We start from the raw sequence: 20097 nt of genomic DNA, 5'->3' as shown, positions 1-20097 counted from the left end.
TTCAAAGTAGCCACCCTTTGTCTTGACAGCTTTAGTATATGTAAAGACAATGTTAAATCAAGATGATCAAGATGGGTGACAATATTACCCTATCACTTATATATTATCACTTTTTGTAATCATAGTTGCACGGGATGTAGGGGAATGCCGCCGGGAAATTCGAGGCATTATCAAGTGCTTGTCAAGTTGTGAATGAGAGTGATGAAGTGTGTACAGCCTGTGTAAAAAAACAAAGCAGAGCTCATGCCTTTCATGCAACGTTTTTCAAATCATCAGTAGAGTCACATCATGCAGCCTTACAATGTATTCAAACTCAAAACATATAGTCCAACATTTGTAGAACAGGTAAAGTTACATTAATAATTCTATATTAAGCATATAGGAGTACCTATCTTTGTTAACCGCTCAACACGGAATAGCCGCATGTGCGCACTCCTTCAAATCGTTTGGAGAAAATATTATATTTTATTCATCTTTGTTCAATTGTATTCTTCATACTATAAAATAATGCCACGGAATTCTAATCAAATCTTGTCTGCTAAATGAACTAGTGTAGCCCACAGCCATATGGCATAGCCAGATGAGGACCTAACATAAGGACAACTCAGAGTATGCCATTCTGTTCTTCTGAAATAGACTACATTTTTTCATATCATGTTTCTTTAGACCTGTCTAAAATAAATAATGGATTTATTGTGAGGGTGTAGGCTATATTACATGGATTTATTCGACTTTTTAAAATGTAGATGTTCCAACGGTCTGCATCAGTGGCTTGTAGGCTGTGTGTTTAAGCCAGGAGATGCTAAATGTGTTTACGTTAATTAACGGTCAATTACCGTGAGACCGGCAGTTATTTGCTTGACCATCACCGACTGATGAAATTTCGTGACCGCCACAGCCTTATGCACAGTACATATAGTAAAATATGTAGTAAGCCATATCAGCCAGCTCACTTGTTTACCCTCCCATCTCCCACAGTCCTCTCTGCTCAGCGCTATCCTGGGGGAGCTGCCTCATAACAAGGGGGTGTTGAGGGTCAAAGGTCAGCTGACCTATGCCTCTCAGCAGCCCTGGGTGTTCCCTGGAACCATCCGCAGCAACATCCTGTTTGGCAAAGAGCTCCATCCTCAGAAGTATGAGAAGGTCCTGAGAGCCTGCGCCCTCAAGAGGGTAAGACGCACTGAATGGAGCTCTCATGGTATTTATTCTAGGAGCTTTGCAGTGGTTGTAATGGCTTTGTGTTCAATGACTGTTAACCCCTGTTGTCGCTGTTATCACTTCTGTGTTTAGGACATGGAGCTGTTGCCAGACGGGGACTTGACATTGATAGGGGACAGAGGAGCCACCCTCAGTGGGGGACAGAAAGCTAGAGTGAACCTGGCCCGGTAAGACCACAGCTCCACTTCATACCAGAGTAGAAATGAGTTGAGGTACTTTCTATAGATGAATATCCTCCAGTCTCTATCTGAAAGCCTTGTTGTGTCTCAGGGCTGTGTACCAGGATGCTGATATCTACCTGCTGGACGACCCTCTAAGTGCTGTGGATGCTGAGGTTGGGAGACACCTGTTTGAACAGTGAGTGAACCACAGTTTCAGCTGAACAGGTTGTATTTTTTTTACCTTTATTTTACCGGACTCGTCCCATTGAGATAAATAATTACTTTACAAGAGACAAAATAGCAGCTCACAAAGTTTCAGACCCATTTACAACATAAAACTACGCACTACAGTTTAAAAATATACATTTACACATTGAACAGCAAGATGATTTGGGGAGGTATGGTGCAACTATGAAATTATGACCTCTTCCTAAAACTGTGTTTAAAAAGAGAATTATAAAAAAATCCAAATAACTTCACAGATCTTCATTGTAAAGGGTTTAAACACTGTTTCCCATGCTTGTTCAGTGAACCATAAACAATTAATGAACATGCACCTTTGGAACGGTCGTTAAGTCACTAACAGCTTACAGACGGTAGGCAATTTAGGTCACAGTTATGACAACTTAGGACACTAAAGAGGCCTTTCTACTGACTCTGAAAAACACAAAAAGAAAGATGCCCAGGGTCCCTGCTCATCTACGTGAACGTGCCTTAGGCATGCTGCAAGGAGGCATGTAGATGTGGCCAGAGCAATAAATTGCAATGTCCGTACTGTGAGACGCCTAAGACAGCTCTACAGGGAGACAGGACAGACAGCTGATCGTCCTCGCAGTGGCAGACCACGTGTAACACCACCTGCACCTCAAACATCACACCTGCGGGACAGGTACAGGATGGAAACAACAACTGTCCGAGTTCAACCAGGAACGAGAGAGGCTGGACTGAGGGCTTGTAGGCCTGTTGTAAGGCAGGTCCTCACCAGCAACAACATCGCCTATGGGCACAAATCCGCCGTCGCTGGATCAAACAGGACTGGCAAAAAGTACTCTTCACTGACAAGTCACAGTTTTGTCTCACCAGGGGTGATGGTCGGATTCGCGTTTATCGTTGAAGGAATGAGCGTTACATCGAGGCCTGTACTCTGGAGCGGGATCGATTTGGAGGTGGAGGGTCCGTCATTGTCTGGGGCGGTGTGACACAGCATCATCGGACTGAGCTTGTTGTCATTGCAGGCAATCTCAACGCTGTGCGTTACAGGGAAGACATCCTCCTCCCTCATGTGGTACCATTCCTGCAGGCTTATCCTGACATGACCCTCCAGCATGACAATGCCACCAGCCATACTGCTCGTTCTGTGTGTGACTTCCTGCAAGACAGGAATGTCAGTGTTCTGCCATGGCCAGCGAAGAGCCCGGATCTCAATCCCATTGAGCACATCTGGGACCTGTTGGATCGGAGGGTGAGGGCTAGGGCCATTCCCCCCAGAAATGTCCGGGAACTTGCAGGTGCCTTGGTGGAAGAGTGGGTTAACATCTTACACCAAGAACTGGAAAATCTGGTGCAGTCCATGAAGAGGAGATGCACTGCAGTACTTAACTTCTCTAGGGTAGGGGGCAGCATTTGGAATTTTGGATGAAATGCATGCCCAAATTAAATGGCCTGTTTCTTGGGCCCAAAAGATATGATATGCATATAACTGGATAGAAAACACTCTAAAGTTGGATAGAAAACTCTAAAGCTTCCAAAACTGTTAAAATATTGTCTGTGAGTTTAACAGAACTGATTTGGCAGGCGAAAACCTGAGAAAAATCCATTCAGGAAGTACTTTTTTTTTTGGTTTGTAGTTTTCTATTCAATGCCATTACAGTATCCCTTGACTTAGGACTCAACTTGCAGTTTCTATGCCTTCCACTAGATGTCAACAGTCTTTAGAATGTGTTTCAGTCTTGTATTCCGAAAAATGAGGAAGTAAGAGCAGTCTGAATGAGTGGACCCTAAAGTTTCTCGGAGCTTTTTCCTGCGCAAGACTGAGAGAGTGCGTTTCTTGTTTACATTTTATATTGACGACGTTATTGTCCGGTTGAAATAGTATCGATTATTTAGGCTAAAAACAACCTGAGGTTTGAATATAAACATCGTTTGACATGTTTCTATGAACTTTACGGATACAATTTGGATTTTTTTGTCTTCCTGTTTTGACTGCGTTTCAGCCTGTGGATTACTGAAGAAAACGCGAACAAAACTGAGGTTTTTGGGTATAAAGAGACTATCGAACAAGAGGAATATTTATTGAGTAAATGAATGTCTGCTGAGTGCAACCATATGAATATCATCAAAAGGTAAGGGATTAATTTTATCTCTTTCTAAATTGTGTAACTGTTCTATCTGGCTGGCTACTGTTTGTAATTATTTGTCTTGTGGGCTAGGTTCTCATAATCGTAATGTATGCTTTCGCCGTAAAGCATTTTTAAAATCTGACACCGTGGTTGGATTCACAAGAAGTTAATCTTTAAACCTATGTAAAATATGTTTTGTTTTCAGAATTTTTATAATGAGTATTTCTGTATTTGAATTTGGCGCCCAGCAGTTTCACTGGCTGTTGAAGTGGTGGGACGCTACCGTCTCACGTGCCCAAGAGAGGTTAATGCAGCTGGTGGCCACACCAGATACTGACTGTTACTTTTGATTCTCCCTTTGTTCAGGGACACATTACTCCATTTCTGTTAGTCACATGTCTGTGGAACTTGTTCAGTTATGTCTGTTGTTGAATCTTATGTTCATAGAAATATTTAAACATGTTAAGTTTGCTGAAAATAAACGCAGTTGACAGTGAGAGGACGTTTCTTTTTTTGGTCACATGATTCATTTTGCATATGGTTTCCTAGAAACAAAGGGTGGCTCAACTAACCCTTCGGCTCAACTTACCCCACTATCCTTTAGAACAACTGAACTACATTCTTCCCAGACTCAGATTAGGTCTACTTACTGGCTGCTTCTTTAGGGCAGGAATGGGTTTTTGTATAGCATTTACAAGTAAAAGGATGTTCAGGGTCATGTGGATTCTCTGACGTTAGAACAGGCCTTAGGTCTTCACCAGCAGGTTGAAACTGCACTTAAACTGTCTGTCTCCATGTGTCTGTGTGTCCAGGTGTATCTGTGGTATTCTGAAGAATAAGCCCCGCATCCTGGTCACCCACCAGTTGCAGTACCTCCAAGCAGCCGACCAGATCCTCGTCCTCAAGGAGGTGTGTTCCTGGCAGGGTTTAACATTCTACACATGCTTTGTAACCTACATATGACCACAGGTGCATTTCTGCTTACCTTTTAATTTGTTGAGCACATAACACATGTCTGCTGTCAATCTTCATGAACTGAATAGTTCACCCAAAGGCATATACATTTACATATGAATACAGACTCCAGAAGTTGGGCAGGGTGTGACGTGTGTGTGTCTCAGGGTCACGTGGTAGCGAGGGGGACATACTCCGAGCTGCAGCACTCTGGGGTTGACTTCACCTCCCTGCTGAAGAGGGACGAGGAGGAGGAGCCACAAGCCAACAACAATCACTCAGTGGTCAAACACGCCTTTTCCCAGAACTCAATTTCCTCCCGGAATTCATTGGTCTCCCACACCTCCTCCATGCACTCTGTTAAAGATGGAGCTGAACAGCTTCCGGTGGGTCCAAACCCCACTCACTTCCTTTCAAGCCCTTAGATACAGTCACAAGGAAGATTTTCATTCTGAAGTGTGCCTGGTTGTTCGTCCCTTAGTTAACTTCTACTTCATCACAATCCCGGATCCGGGAGCACCCCCATCAGTAAAAAAGCTGACTAGCATAGCCTAGCATAGCGTCACAAGTAAATACTAGCATCTAAATATCATTAAATCACAAGTCCAAGAAACCAGATGAAAGATACACATCTTGTGAATCCAGCCATCATTTCTGATTTTTAAAATGTTTTACAGGGAAGACACAATATGTAAATCTATTAGCTAACCACGATAGCAAAAGACACAACTTTTTTTTCCCACCATTTTTTTCCTGCATAGGTAGCTATCACAATGTCGACCAAATAAAGATATAAATAGCCACTAACCAAGAAACAACTTAATCAGATGACAGTATGATAACATATTTATTGTATAGCATATGTTTTGTTAGAAAAATGTGCATATTTCAGGTATAAATCATAGTTTACCATTGCAGCCACCATCACAACTTTCACCAAAGCAACTAGAATAACTACAGAGACCATCGTGTATTACCTAAATACTCATAAAACATTTCTGAAAAATACACAGCGTACAGCAAATGAAAGACAAAGATCTTGTGAATCCAGCCAATATTTCAGATTTTTTAAGTGTTTTACAGCGAAAACACAATATAGCATTATATTAGCTTACTACAATAGCCAACCACACAACAGCATTGATTCAGGCCAACAATAGCGATAACGAATAAACCAGCAAAAGATAATTTTTTCACTAACCTTCTCAAACTTCTTCAGATGACAGTCCTATAACATCATATTACACAATACATATAGAGTTTGTTCGAAAATGTGCATATTTAGCGGCACAAATCGTGGTTATACAATGAGAAAAGTAGCCAAGCTGCCAACAATATGTCGGGAGAAATCTTGGGAGAGGCACCTAATCTAATCAGTAACTAATCCTAAACTTGACTAAAAAATACAGGTTGGACAGCAAATGAAAGATACATTAGTTCTTAATGCAATCGCTGTGTTAGATTTTTTAAATTAACGTTACTACGACATACAGCGTGCGTTAAAGCGAGACCGCACCGAGATTAATGGCGGAATATGAGTTTAACATTTTTCAACAGAACAACGAATTAACATCATATATAGTTCTTACTATTTGATGAGCTTCCATCAGAATCTTGGGCAAGTTGTCCTTTTTCCAAAAGAATCGTTGCTCGGTTGTAGATTGTCGTCTTCAACGTTGGAATTAGCAGTAAACATTAGCCATGTGGCAAAGACGTGTCCAACTCACTAAAACGCAGCACTAATAAATATCCGAAAATCGCAATATACTGATATAAACTGATATAACTCGGTTTAAAATAACAACATTATGATGTCTTTAACACCTATATCGAATAAAAACAGCCGGATATATCTAAGGGCTATAACGGGAGCTTTCTAGAACGACATCCAGAGTTCCTTTTTGCGTCAGGGCGAAGAGAAGAAAGGGGGAACCCCACGTTGCCAGCCCATTTATAAGCTCTCAGATCAGACGATTTTCATTCTGAAGTGTGCCTGGTTGTTCGTCCCTTAGTTAACAGGGTATTATCTGTCCATGTCTCCTCCCAGGAGGAGCCTGTCCAGACAGTAGCAGAAGAGAGCCGATCGGAGGGCAACATCGGCGCCAGCCTATACTTCAAGTACTTAAACGCAGGAGCCAGCATCCTGGTTATGCTGGGCACAGTCCTCCTCAGTCTCATCGCGGAGGTATTAACGGATCCAAAATGTCAGGCAGTGAATAGCCATATGTCACCATTCTACCTCATAGCATCTACAGTAAATACAAGCATTTTGACTTCTGATAGATGTGTGCAAAATTTAACTCTGAACAGATCAGTGCATTGGAACCAATGACATTGCAATGATCGAACCAACTATAATGTAATTTGTCACCCACAGGTAGCGTATGTTCTTCAGGATTGGTGGCTGGCCTATTGGTAAGAAGCATCTATCGTACAGTAGTTAATTATTTGTTTCACAGTTCAGTTGGACCATAGCATTGTGAACATTCAAATAACAATGCTGTTTGATTGGCAGGGCAGGAGAGCAGGAGAAACTCAATATTAACAGCACTGTGATTGTCCAAAATGGCCTCAACATCACTCAAGAATTGGACCTCAGTTTCTACATGGGTATTTATGCAGGTATACAGAGGAAGAGCATTCCTACATACACTCTATATTTACGTTTCCCTTCAAAAAATGGGAATATTTTCCAAGTAAGAATGAGGTTGTCCTCTTCCCTCGGAGGAAGCTTTGGAAAATCGTGACAAGTCACCTTCTCTGTGTTCAGGTTTGACTCTGGCCTCAGTCATCTTTGGCTTTGCCAGGAGTCTGGTGATGTTCAATGTGCTGGTGAAAGCTGCTCAGTCTCTGCACAACCGCATGTTCAACTCTATCCTCCGGACACCTGTACGCTTCTTTGACATCAACCCAATTGGTGAGAAACCCCCCTGTGAAATAGAATCTGTTTGTGTTGTCTTTTTCTTGTTGAGTACAATACAATTACTTGGAATTGATTCCTGACCTCAAAATGCTTTGAAACCGGTTAGGGTGAGATGGGTTAAATGTTCTCTTCCCACTGGGAACAGATGTAATTTTAACATTTAGTTTTGATTTATATTTGGTGTAGTGTGTATATACAGTTGAAGTCTGAAGTTTACATACACCTTAGCCAAATACATTTAAACTCACTTTTTCACAATTCCTGACATTTAATCCAAGTAAAAATGTCCCCGTCTTAGGTCAGTTAGGATCACCACTTTATTTTAAGAATGTGAAATGTCAGAATAATAGTAGAGAGAATTATTCCAAGTGGGTCAGAAGTTTACATACACTCAATTAGTATTTGGTAGCATTACCTTTAAATTGTGTAACTTGGGTCAAATGTTTCGGCCTTTAAATTGTGTAACTTGGGTCAAATGTTTCGGATAGCCTTCCAAAAGCTTCCCACAATAAGTTGGGTGAATTTTGGCCCATTCCTCCTGACAGAGCTGGTGTAACTGAGTCAGGTTTGTAGGCCTCCTTGCTCGCACACACTTTTTCAGTTCTGCCCACACATTTTCTATGGGATTGAGGTCAGGGCGTTGTCATGGCCAGTCCAATACCTTGACTTTGTTGTCCTTAAGCCATTTTGCCACAACTTTGGAAGTATGCTTGGGATCAATGTCCATTTGGAAGACCCTCTTGCGACCAAGCTTTAACTTCCTGACTGATGTCTTGAGATGTTGCTTCAATATATCCACATAATTTTCCTCCCTCATGATGCCATCTATTTTGTGAAGTGCACCAGTCCCTCCTGCAGCAAAGCACCCCCACAACATGATGCTGCCACCCCCGTGCTTCATGGTAGGGATGGTGTTCTTTGGCTTGCAAGCCTCCACCTTTTCCCTCCAAACATAACGATGGTCATTGTGGCCAAACAGTTCTATTTTTGTTTCATCAGACCAGAGGACATTTCTCCAAAAAGTACGATCTTTGTTCTCATGTGCAGTTGCAAACCGTAGTCTGGCTTTTTTATGGTGGTTTTGGAGCAGTGGCTTCTTCATTGCTGAGTGGCCTTTTAGGTTATGTCGATATAGGACATGTTTTACTGTGGATATAGATACTTTTGTACCGGTTTCCTCCAGCATCTTATCAAGTTCCTTTGCTGTTGTTCTGGGTCTGATTTGCACTTTTCGCACCACAGCACGTTCATCTCTAGGAGACAGAAGGCGTCTCCTTCCTGAGCAGGATGACGGCTGCGTGGTCCCATGGTGTTTATACTTGCGTACTATTGTTTGTACAGATGAACGTGGTACCTTCAGGCGTTTGGAAATTGCTCCCAAGGATGAACCAGACTTGTGGAGGTCTACAATTATTTTTCTGAGGTCTTGGCTGATTTCTTTTGATTTTCCCATGATGTCAAGCAAAGAGGCGCTGAGTTTGAAGGTTGGCCTTGAAATACATCCACAGGTACACCTCCAATTGACTCAAATGATGTCAATTAGCCTATCAGAAGCTTCTAAAGCCATGTCATCATTTTCTGGAATTGTGATACAGTGAATTATAAGTGAAATAATCTGTCTGTAAACAATTGTTAGAAAAATGACTTGCGTCATGCAAAAAGTAGATGTCCTAACCAACTTGCCAAAACTATAGTTTGTTAACAAGAAACTTGTGGAGTGGTTGAAAAAATCGTTTTAATGACTCCAACCTCAGTGTATGTAAACTTCCGACTTCAACTGTATATAATATATCTCACCGTCATTGGATTTAGGTTAAAAGTTGGGTGAAAAAAATACAAAATTCCCTTACGTTTGTTAGGAATTGAAAACTGGTCAAGTTGTAGAGAAATGCTTGATGCAAAATACAAGGTGAACAACTTCTATATTTAAAGGTTTAATAGACAGACATATGCACATGGAAAGACAGAAATGTTCCTCTAAGAAGTTTGCAGCAAACTTAGTTCCGCCCTCTACAGAGGAGAGGGCGGAACTAAATACTCTTGCCTTACCTGTTCTCTGTTTCATCCTTCCGTGTCAGGTGCCAAAGCATTAAATCAAGGCTGAGACCTTGGGGTTGAATAGACTATACAATTTAAACGTCTTAATGGCTTACGACACCCATGGTCGATTTTATGGCTCAGGGGCCCAGATACCAGTAACTAAGACCTGATTTATGGTGACCTCTGGCCTTACAGAGGGTACCTAGAGGCCAAATGTCAATAGGGAATAGTCATCCAAATATAGCATTCTTAGCACATTGATGACTTTAAAAAAAATCTTATCTGTTTTCCACGTTTATCAGTCACCACCACATTTAATTGTTTTGTTGAAATGACATGGGAAACGGCGTTGATTCAACCAGTTGTTGCCCAGTAGATTACGTCCTCGCGTTTCCTCCTGTTCTGTCACAGGAAGAATTCTCAACAGGTTCTCTAAGGACATTGGCCAGCTGGATTCCATGTTACCGATTACCTTTGTTGACTTCAGTCAGGTAAGTGACTGCCTCTTCCTCAGAGATGGTAAGAAGTTGAATTATTATTGCTTAAATGTCACACCCTTTTCTGTATAATTGTTCATCCCTCCAAAGTGTATTGCCCTAGAGGGGAACATCTATGTATTTTGGCAGGCGGATATAGATTTCCCAATCCAGTATCTAAATCTTTTCATCTCTTCATGTCTCCTGGGGTGTATCCGATTTTCCACAGTTGATCCTGCAGAATATCGGCGTGGTGGCGGTGGCAGCGGCAGTCATGCCCTGGATCCTCATTCCTGTGGTTCCTCTACTCATCGTCTTCCTGTTCCTGAGGCGCTACTTCCTGCAGACGTCACGGGACGTCAAACGCCTGGAGTCCACCAGTGAGTGACAGGACTGACTGGGATAGTGAGGGGAGGCGAGGGACAAATGATAATTGTACATTTGCTCTATTAATGTGTATGATTTCCTTTTGTGTCTGCAGGCGTGTGTGTGTTGATGAATTTCCTGTGTTCTGCAGCTCGGAGTCCCGTCTTCTCCCACCTGTCCTCGTCCCTCCAAGGTCTGTGGACGATCCGAGCCTTCAGAGCCGAGGGGAGATTCCAGAACACCTTTGACGCTCATCAGGATCTGCACACAGAGTCCTGGTTCCTGTTCCTGGTCACCTCTCGCTGGTTCGCTCTCCGACTGGATGGAATCTGCGCGGCCTTTGTCACTGTCACCGCCTTCGGCTGCCTCTTCCTCAGAGATGGTAAGAGGTTGAATTATTATTGCTTAAATGTCACACCCTATTCTGTATGTAGTGCACTTTTGACCAGTGCCTTAAAACCTCTACCGAATCACCCTTCCGGGATCCTCCTCATCAGAAACGCTGACTAGCATAGCCTAGCATAGCGCCACAAGTAAATAATAGCATATAAATATCATGAAATCACAAGTCCAATACAGCAAATGAAAGATAAACATCTTGTGAATCCAGCCAACATGTCTGATTTTTTAAATGTTTTACAGCGAAAACACAACATATATTTATGTTAGCTCACCACCATATCCAAAAAAACACAGCCATTTTTTCACAGCAAAGATAGCTTTCACAAAACCCACAAATAGAGATAAAAATAATTACTAACCTTTGAACAACTTCATCAGATGACAGTCTTATAACATCATGTTATACAATACATTTAATGTTTTGTTCGAAAATGTGCATATTTATAGGTACAAATCCTGGTTTTACATTGTGAACATGGCGCAAAAATGCTCCAAATTGTCCGGAGAAATTTTGGAGAGTCACGTAATCTAACAGAAAAACTCATCATAAACTTTGCTGAAAAATACATGTTGGACATATAATTAAAGATACACTGGTTCTTAATGCAACCGCTGTGTTAGATTTAAAAAAATTACTTTAGTAAAAAGCACAGCATACAATAATCTGAGACAGCGCTCAGCCATTCTCCGCCATGTTGGAGTCAACATATTCAACAAAAATACGAAATAACATCATAAATATTCCCTTACCTTTGATGATCTTTCATCAGAATGCAGTGCAAGGAGTCCTAGTTCCACAAATCGTTGTTTTGTTTTAGAATGTCCATTTCTTCTGTCGAATTAGCAACTTTGGCTAGCATAGTGGAGCTCACGTGTCCATGAAAGTTTGACGCATGGATCGAAACATTCAAAAAGTCATAATAAAAGTCGAATAAACTGGTCAAACTCAGTTGATAATCCATCTTTAGGATGTTTTTCTCGTATGTATCCAATAACGTCCCAGACGGAGCATTTCTTCGTGTCTACCTAAGGCATTGCAGACAACGATATGGTGCACCCAGGTGCGCAGCAAAATACTGCCAATATGGCTGACCTGTCACTCCAAAAGCTCTCATTCGGTCCCACATCAGGCTAGACACCTCATTCAACGTTCTACTGCCTGTTGACATCTAGTGGAAGGCGTATGAAGTGCATACATATCCATAAATACAAGGCAATTGAATAGGCGAAGCCCTTCAGAGACCCATTTCAGAATTTTCACTTCCTGTTTGGAAGTTTGCCTGCCAAATGAGTTCTGTTTTACTCACAGATATAATTCAAACAGTTTTAGAAACTTCAGAGTGTTTTCTATCCAATAGTAATAATAATATGCATATCATATGATCTAGAACAGAGTACGAGGCCGTTTAATTTGGGCACTATTTTTTCCCAAAGTGAAAATAGCGCCCCCTATTAAGAAGAAGTTAAGGGGCCCATGATTCCATTACATAAGCTGTTACACAATGGTAGAAATCAATGTTGGTTATATATTATGACATAAAAAAATGATGGAATTCAAGGTTGGATAATCTTTCTGCTCAAATTCTTTGGCTCATTACCTGTTCCCTAACAACAATTGATATTACACTTGGGGCCAAACAGTTTTCCAAGCTATGTCAAGAAACATAATTAATAAGGAAATAAAATAAATCCCTTCCCAACAATGCAGACATAACATAGAGAAATGTTAGAAAAGTATATAACACAAGTAATAATTAAAACATAATGATAACTTGGCTATATACACGCGGTACCAGTACCGAGTCGATGTGCAGGGGTTCGAGGTAATTGAGGTAGATATGTACAAATAACTAGGAATAAAGTGACTAGGCAACAGGATAGATAATAAACAATAGCAGCAACGTATGTGATGAGTCAAAGAACTTGTGCAAAAAGGGTCAATGCAGATAGTTAAATAGTTAACCAAATAGCTACCCGGACTAACTATTTAGCAGTCATGGCTTTGGGTAGAAGCTGTTCAATGGTCTGTTAGTCCCAGCATCGTTAGTGCTTGTCGTGCGATAGCAGAAAGAACAGTCTATGACATTGTCTTTGACAATTTTTAGGGCCTTCCTCTAACACCGCCTAGTATAGAGGTCCTGGGGGGCAGGGAGTTCGGCCCCAGTGATGTACTTGGCCGTACACACTACCCTCTGTAGCACCTTGCAATTGGAAGCCAATGCAGCTGCCTTACCAAGCAGTGATGCAGTCAGTCAAGATGCTCTCAATGGTGCAGCTGTAGAACTTGAGGATCTGAGGACCCATGCTAAATCATTTCAGCCTCCTAAGGGAGAGGCATGGTTGTGCCCTCTTCACAACTGTGTCGGTGTTTGGACCATGATAGATCCTTAGTGATGTGGACAACGAGGAACATAACTCTCGACCCGCTCCACTACAGCTCTGTCGATGGGGGCATGCTCGGCCCTCCGTTTCCTGAAGTCTACGATCAAGTCCTTTGTCTTGCTGATGTTTAGGGAGAGGCTGTTGTCCTGGCACCACACTGCCAGGTCTCTAACCTCCTCCCTATAGGCTGTCTCATCTTCGTCTGTGATCAGGCCTACCACCGTTGTGTTTTCAGCAAACTTAATGATGGTGTTGAAGTCATGAGCGGCCACACAGTCATGGGTGAACAGGGAGTACAGGAGGGGACTAAGCACGCACACCTGAGAAGCCCCCATGCTGAGGGGCAGTGGGTTGGATGGGTTGTTGCCTACCCTCATCACCTGGGGGCGGCCTGTCAGGGAGTCCAGTTGCAGAGTGAGGTGTTCAGTCCCAGGGTCCTTAGCTTAGTGATGAGCTTGGAGGGCATTATAGTATTGAGCACTGAGCTCTAGTTAATTAAAAGCATTCTCACATAGGTGTTCCTCTTGTCCAGGTGGGAGAGGGCAGTCTGAAGTGCAATAGAGATTGCGTCATCTGTGGATCTGTTGGGGTGGTATGCGAATTGGATGGGTACAGGGTGTCTGGGATGATGGTGTTGATGTGAGCCATTACCAGCTTTTTAAAGCATTTAAGGCTACAGATGTGAGTGCTACGGGGCAATAGTCATTCAGACAGGTTACCATGGCGTTCTTTGGTACAGGGACTATGCTGGTCTGATTTGAAATGTAAGTATAACAGACTAGGTCAGGGAGGGGTTGAAAATATCAGTGAAGACACTTGCCAGCTGGTCAGCATAAACTCTTGAGTACACATGGTAATCCATCTGGTCCTGCGGTGAATATTAACCTGTTTAAAGTTCTTACTCACGTTGGCTACGGAGTGCGTGATCATACAGTTGTCTGGAACAACTAGTGCTCTCATGCATGATTCAGTGTTGCTAGCCCCGAAGCGAGCATTGAAGGCATTTAGCTCATCTGGTAGGCTTACGTCACTGGGCAGCTCGCAGCTGGGTTTCCCTTTGTAATCCGTGATCGTTTGCAAGCCCTGCCACATCCGACGGGTGCCAGAGGATTCGATCTTAGTGCTGTATTGACGCTTTGCCTGTTTTATGGCTAATCTGAGGTCGTAGCGTAATTTCTTATAAGCGTCCGGATTTGTGTCCGTCTCCTTGAAAGCGGCAGCTCTAGCCTTTATCTCAGTGCGGATGTTGCCTGTAATCCATGGCTTCTGGTTGATGACATGCTATGTAGCCAATTAATTGAGTAAATGTTCTTATCTGTTCTAATCAGGGCTGGAGGCAGGAGCTGTGGGTTTGGTGTTGTCCTATGCTGTGACCCTTCTTGGGAACTTCCAATGGACCATTCGTCAGAGTGCAGAGATGGAGAACATGGTAAGATCACATCAAAGTCCTAACTCTGGTATTGTCCATCCCTCAGCTCCCCAGGCCCTTTTACAATATGTGAAGGATTTTACCTGGGAATGAATATCCACAGAGAAAATAATCAAACCCAGAGATCTGCGCCAGTGACCTGTAGAAATAAGATTAATTGGAATCAAAGGGTTTTAATTGCATCCTGTAATTCAGGAATGTTCCGCTGAAACAGCTCACTTAAGAAAACAGGGTGAGGATTATTGAAGTTCTGTAAAGTTTTATAATTTAGAAGCCATACTATCATAAGACCAAGGTTAACCACGTTCCCAGTCTCAGAGTGGGCTGGTAGACGAGATTAGAACCAGGTTTGTTTAATTGATATGGTAATGTATTCACCGTCCTCAGATGACATCAGTAGAGAGGGTGGTGGAGTACACAGAGCTGGAGAGTGAAGCACCCTGGGAAACCCAGAAACATCCTCCTCCTGAGTGGCCAAGCCAAGGCCTCATCACCTTTGACCGGGTCAGCTTCTCCTACAGCTCAGACGGACCTGTGGTCCTGAAGGACATGAAGGCCATGTTCAGGCCCAAAGAGAAGGTTGGCATCGTGGGCAGGACGGGTGCGGGAAAAAGCTCCCTGGTATCGGCGCTCTTCCGCCTGGCAGAGCCAGAGGGCAGGATCTACATCGATGGAGTTCTGACCTCTGAGATCGGCCTTCATGACCTGCGCCAGAAGATGTCCATCATACCTCAGGTACGGTGCATTCGGGAAAGAATTCAGACCCCTTCACTTTTTCCACATTTTAGTACGTTACAGCCTTATTCTAAAATGGATTAAATATACTTGATTCCAAATGTGTTATTTCATAGTTTGTTTTCACTATAGAAAATAGTAAAAATAAAGAAAAACCCTTGCATAAGTAGGTGTGTCCAAACTTTTGACTGGTACAGTATATAATTTTTTTTGTTTGCAAAAATGTCTAAACTTGTTTTCGCTTTGTCATTATGGGTATTGTGTGCAGATGGATGAGGAAAACAATTTAATCCATTTTAGATTAAGGCTGTAACGCAACAAAATGTGGAAAAATTCAAGGGGTCTGAATACTTTCCAAATGTACTGTCGCTAACAGTGGGAGGATCTTCTGTGGCTGCTCTGTCCCTTAGTCCTTCTCTTTTCAGATATGGCTCTGTTAGAGCTTATTACATTTTTCTGTTTGTGGCCCCTCTGTTCTGCAGGACCCAGTGCTTTTCACCGGCACCATGAGGAAGAACCTGGACCCTTTCAACCAGCACACAGACGAGGACCTGTGGAACGCTCTCCAAGAGGTACTGCGCCTCAGACTCCTATTGATACAATAACGAGATATTAACCTGTATGTAAATGTGTGTGAGTGTGTGTGCTTTTGGTGGCATCGGGGTCTTACTCCAGTAACTGTTTCCTCTCCAGGTCCAGCTGAAGTCTGTTGTGGAGGAGCTGCCCAATAAGATGGAGACGGTTCTGGCCGAGTCGGGCTCCAACTTCAGTGTGGGTCAGAGGCAGCTGGTCTGTCTGGCCCGAGCTGTCCTGAGGAAGAACCGCATCCTCATCATCGACGAGGCTACGGCCAACGTGGACCCCAGGTACAGAGCTGCCTCACACACACACATACACACACACTGTCTGTCCTTTAGAGCTGATCAGCAGAGGCAGCTGATATGCTTTACGACTGGGAGGCATCTAGTAGTCAAGCAAAGCGTGATGGAGTTTCTTTATCTTGGTTGAGTCTCTTTCCCGAACTGTGTCTTGGCTCTGTAGAACAGACGAGCTGATCCAGAAGACAATACGAGACAAATTCAGGCAGTGCACCGTGCTCACCATCGCCCACCGCCTCAACACCATCATAGACAGTGACCGCATTCTGGTGAGAGCTCTTACCTTCAAGTAGATCAAATCTGTCTCACACACAAGATAAAAATGAGAGGGGGGGCTTTAAACTTACTCCTGAAAGTTGTAATAGTAGAATGCAATTTTGAAATTGGGTAGGGCATCAGCAGTTATCCTCATTGTGTCAGTCATTGCAGACCTTAGAGAGCTATTTATAACTTGTCAGAAATGTCCAATTCAACTAGGCCATGTCAGCTAACATTTTTTTGCCTATTGATTTTGTTGTAATGTTTGAGTTTTAAAATGGCAAAAAAATGTCTCCATTCCATGGCAAAATGTATAGAATTGCAGGAAATAAGCTTTAAACCTGCAACATGTTCTCTCCGCCAAGAGGGGTGTGAACAGTTTGTGTCATGAACAGTGCTTGTGCCCACAGAAACAGACAGGGGGCACCGGATGTTTCCCAATGCTGGAAAGGGGCCTGAGTGAAACTGCTTGGGAACCCCATAGAATTTCAGTCCAGCCAGGTTGACTTACTGACCTTTGACCATGCCTTCAGGTGCTAGGAGCTGGTATCATCCAGGAGTTTGACGAGCCGTACGTCCTGCTTCAGAACCAGGAAAGTGCCCTCTACAGGACAGTCCAGCAGATGGGCAAGGCTGAGGCAGCTGCCCTGCTTGAATCAGCCAAACAGGTGAGCACTAACACTGCATCCCAACCCAGCACACACATTCTCTCAACTTAATGTCTTTAGTTTAATCAATGCACTAACAATTTATTCAAGAGTTTGGCCAGAAAATCTGTATAATTTGTTAATCATTTATTCCATCATTGCCATGGCTAATGACTTGACTGGTATATTAGACTTTTGGTGAATTCTGATAGTGACTTGGTAGACATTTTCAGTTGGGCTGACACAGTTCACAATATTTTCATTCAGGCGTATATGAACAACGACAACAGCCATGGTCCAAAAATGGCCATGGCCTTCTTTGAGACTGTTGTGTGACGGTGCAGGGACTTGACGAGCAGAAAGAGATATGTGATATCTGCCCAATTTATATATTTTTTCCCACTAATTGGTCTTTTAACCAATCATATCAGATCTTTTCATATTACTCTGGCTGTGTAAACGCAGGCAGAGTAATTTTAATGGTAAGTTGTTGATTACTTGTTTTCATGCAAAATCAGGAAAGATTTCTGGAACTGACTTTAATATGCAGTGCTTTATCAGTTTTTTTTATTTAAATAAGGAAGCAAAATGTATTTCCTTATTGACACTTTGCTGATGTGTGTTGCATCTTTAATACTACTTTCATTGACAATCATAAGAGTGTTACAACAATGGAAGTAGCATTGCATTTTCATACTTTGTGCCTCAATCTTTTACTATTTGAACTGCTGCTACTCCTATTGATTTATTCTACTGCACAGTATCCTGACATCATGCTGCACTGTTTATGCAATCACTTTACTGGGCAATGGAACTAATTGGCGTGTGTATTCATATACGTGCAATAGAAAATTACACTTCACCATTGTACGCACATGAAAAGACATGCTGTCATTATGCTATAAGGGATTCAGGGATTTTCATGAGGATTAACTTGACCAAAGTGAGTAACCCATGTATGTCTCACGTTGTTTGCATGAGTGAAAGCTGTGTGATGACAATCTAGATCATTTAAAAGCAGGAATACCTACCCGTCAATGTGAAAATGCATTGAACTTATCTTGAACTTTGACTTATTCCCTAATGGGGCAGTATAGAGACCTTGACTTTAGATTTAGAAAATGTTTCCATTGGTTTTGCTTTAAAAAAATGTTTTGTAGTGGATGTAAAATTAAATTGTTTTCCCAAAGGTATTCTTATATGTACCTATAGCAACATAGTACCTCTTTTTCAAGTTTCAGATATGGATGTTCTTTCCACAGTGAAGTTTGTATTAAAATGAAGGTTACATTTCAAACAAACTTATTTAAGTCTTGTCTCATGTCACGTCTTCAAAGCAAACATGTAGTTGCTTTTCTTTTGGAGTTTGTTAATACTAATCAGTATTGACTAAAGAAAATGGACCAAAGTGATAACGCCTCAATTTCACACCATCTTTTCCTTTTCACAAGCTGGTTTTGTAAGCCTCTTTCCACAATTATTTCCCTTTACCCTCTTCAAACACACAGTTAAACAGTGTTACACTATCCACCTTTAGATAAACCAAATATACACAGGTTTGACAAGTATATCAAGTATTTAAATGCATCATCCGTGACATTCTGCAGTGAATACTTTGTGAAATTCCTAATCATGATTATCTAAGGAGAACCTTGCGCAATGTGAGTAGGAGGATGCATTATATAAAAGGCCAAGTAGGCTGCGTTTAGACAGGCAGCCTAATTCTGATATTTTTCTCACTAATTGGTCTTTTGAACAATCGCATCAGATCTTTTTCAGACCTGAAAAAAATATCCAAATTGGGCTGCCTGTCTAAACACAGCAGTAGAGTTTTCCTTAGCCAGTCTTGTTCTGAGGACAAATGTGAATGGTTGGATGAAAGCTCAATGGTCAGTGGGCAGAGCTTGCAAGAGGCGAGAGCAGGTGAGAGTCAAATAAAGAACAGCCTTTTAGGGTTGGAGGGGGATGGGGGGGTGTTAAACACAGGTTGTGACAGGCTAGGTTGCCAGGTTGAATCCGGCATGTGCCTTTGTTTTTATACCTTCCCCAACATTCCTCATCTACATGACTAACGGACTGAACAGCTTTAAATATGTGGAACAACCAGTGTGGTGGTCTCCCCGATGGCACCGTGCACTCGGTACAGGGATCAGAAGGTCAGAGGTTCAAATCTGTGTGTTTTTTGTTTTCTAACCCAACCCTTATTCCTGAACTTTCCGACCTCGACAGAAAAATATCTAATAAGGAAAACCACATTCATGAGTCCTGTGACTTTCCTCACAAACATATCACCACGTCAACAGTTGCAATAGTGAAACGAGCTGATTTAAAAATTGTATAAAACAAGTCGATTAGGAGCTTTATTTAATCCGTATGGCATTAGTTCCACGCTATAGCGCAATTTCCTATGTTCCCGCGTGCACAGGGACTGTATTCAAAGTAAACACCTCGTCAGCTTAATCAGAAAGGACCTTTACATTTCAATCATGCTATAATGGGGATCTTCTGCGCTACAGATTGAATCTAGCCTTTAAATCACTCAGAAATAGAAGTGATATTCATTCATGTAAACTCATCTGACAAGACCTGACGATGAGGATCAATGCTGAATATAAAAAGGCACAGTCAATTACAAGCTAGAAAAGCCCCCGTATACGCCATTTCAAGTCCCAGTGCAGCCAAACGTGATTTTCCTAGGTTAGGTTGCCAGTTCGAATCCGGCACACGACTTGTTTTTCAACCTTACCCAACATTCCTCACTAATCGCATTTCTAATCTACATGACTAACCATTTCTTAACCCAGTGCAGTCAAAAATGATTTTCCTGTTTTATAAAACATTTCTATACTGAGGTTGGAGTAACTGAAATTATGAAAATGATGATGCCCC

The 20097-nt window shown here is 42.2% G+C and overlaps 1 protein-coding gene across 1 annotated transcript in view; it reads left to right on the top strand.

Annotated features, from left to right (window-relative positions):
* Positions 1-17544, top strand: part of LOC120050762 (multidrug resistance-associated protein 4-like) — a 39042-nt gene extending 21498 nt beyond the window's left edge. Inside the window, exons 11-29 of the mRNA XM_038997319.1 lie at positions 979-1170; positions 1291-1385; positions 1489-1575; positions 4531-4627; positions 4840-5058; positions 6720-6857; positions 7050-7087; positions 7188-7294; positions 7443-7589; positions 10047-10126; positions 10341-10491; positions 10629-10859; positions 14590-14690; positions 15078-15425; positions 15908-15997; positions 16119-16291; positions 16467-16572; positions 17095-17229; positions 17476-17544. Of these exons, the coding sequence (XP_038853247.1) occupies positions 979-1170; positions 1291-1385; positions 1489-1575; positions 4531-4627; positions 4840-5058; positions 6720-6857; positions 7050-7087; positions 7188-7294; positions 7443-7589; positions 10047-10126; positions 10341-10491; positions 10629-10859; positions 14590-14690; positions 15078-15425; positions 15908-15997; positions 16119-16291; positions 16467-16572; positions 17095-17229; positions 17476-17544 (2604 nt within the window). The remainder of the gene's footprint in view (positions 1-978; positions 1171-1290; positions 1386-1488; positions 1576-4530; positions 4628-4839; positions 5059-6719; positions 6858-7049; positions 7088-7187; positions 7295-7442; positions 7590-10046; positions 10127-10340; positions 10492-10628; positions 10860-14589; positions 14691-15077; positions 15426-15907; positions 15998-16118; positions 16292-16466; positions 16573-17094; positions 17230-17475) is intronic.
* The last annotated feature ends 2553 nt before the right edge of the window (positions 17545-20097 follow it).

Source organism: Salvelinus namaycush, chromosome 7 (genome assembly GCF_016432855.1).
Source record: "Salvelinus namaycush isolate Seneca chromosome 7, SaNama_1.0, whole genome shotgun sequence".
NCBI lineage: Eukaryota > Metazoa > Chordata > Actinopteri > Salmoniformes > Salmonidae > Salvelinus > Salvelinus namaycush.
The sequence above is the reverse complement of the archived record's forward strand: the minus strand, read 5'-3'. Positions and strand labels throughout refer to the sequence as shown.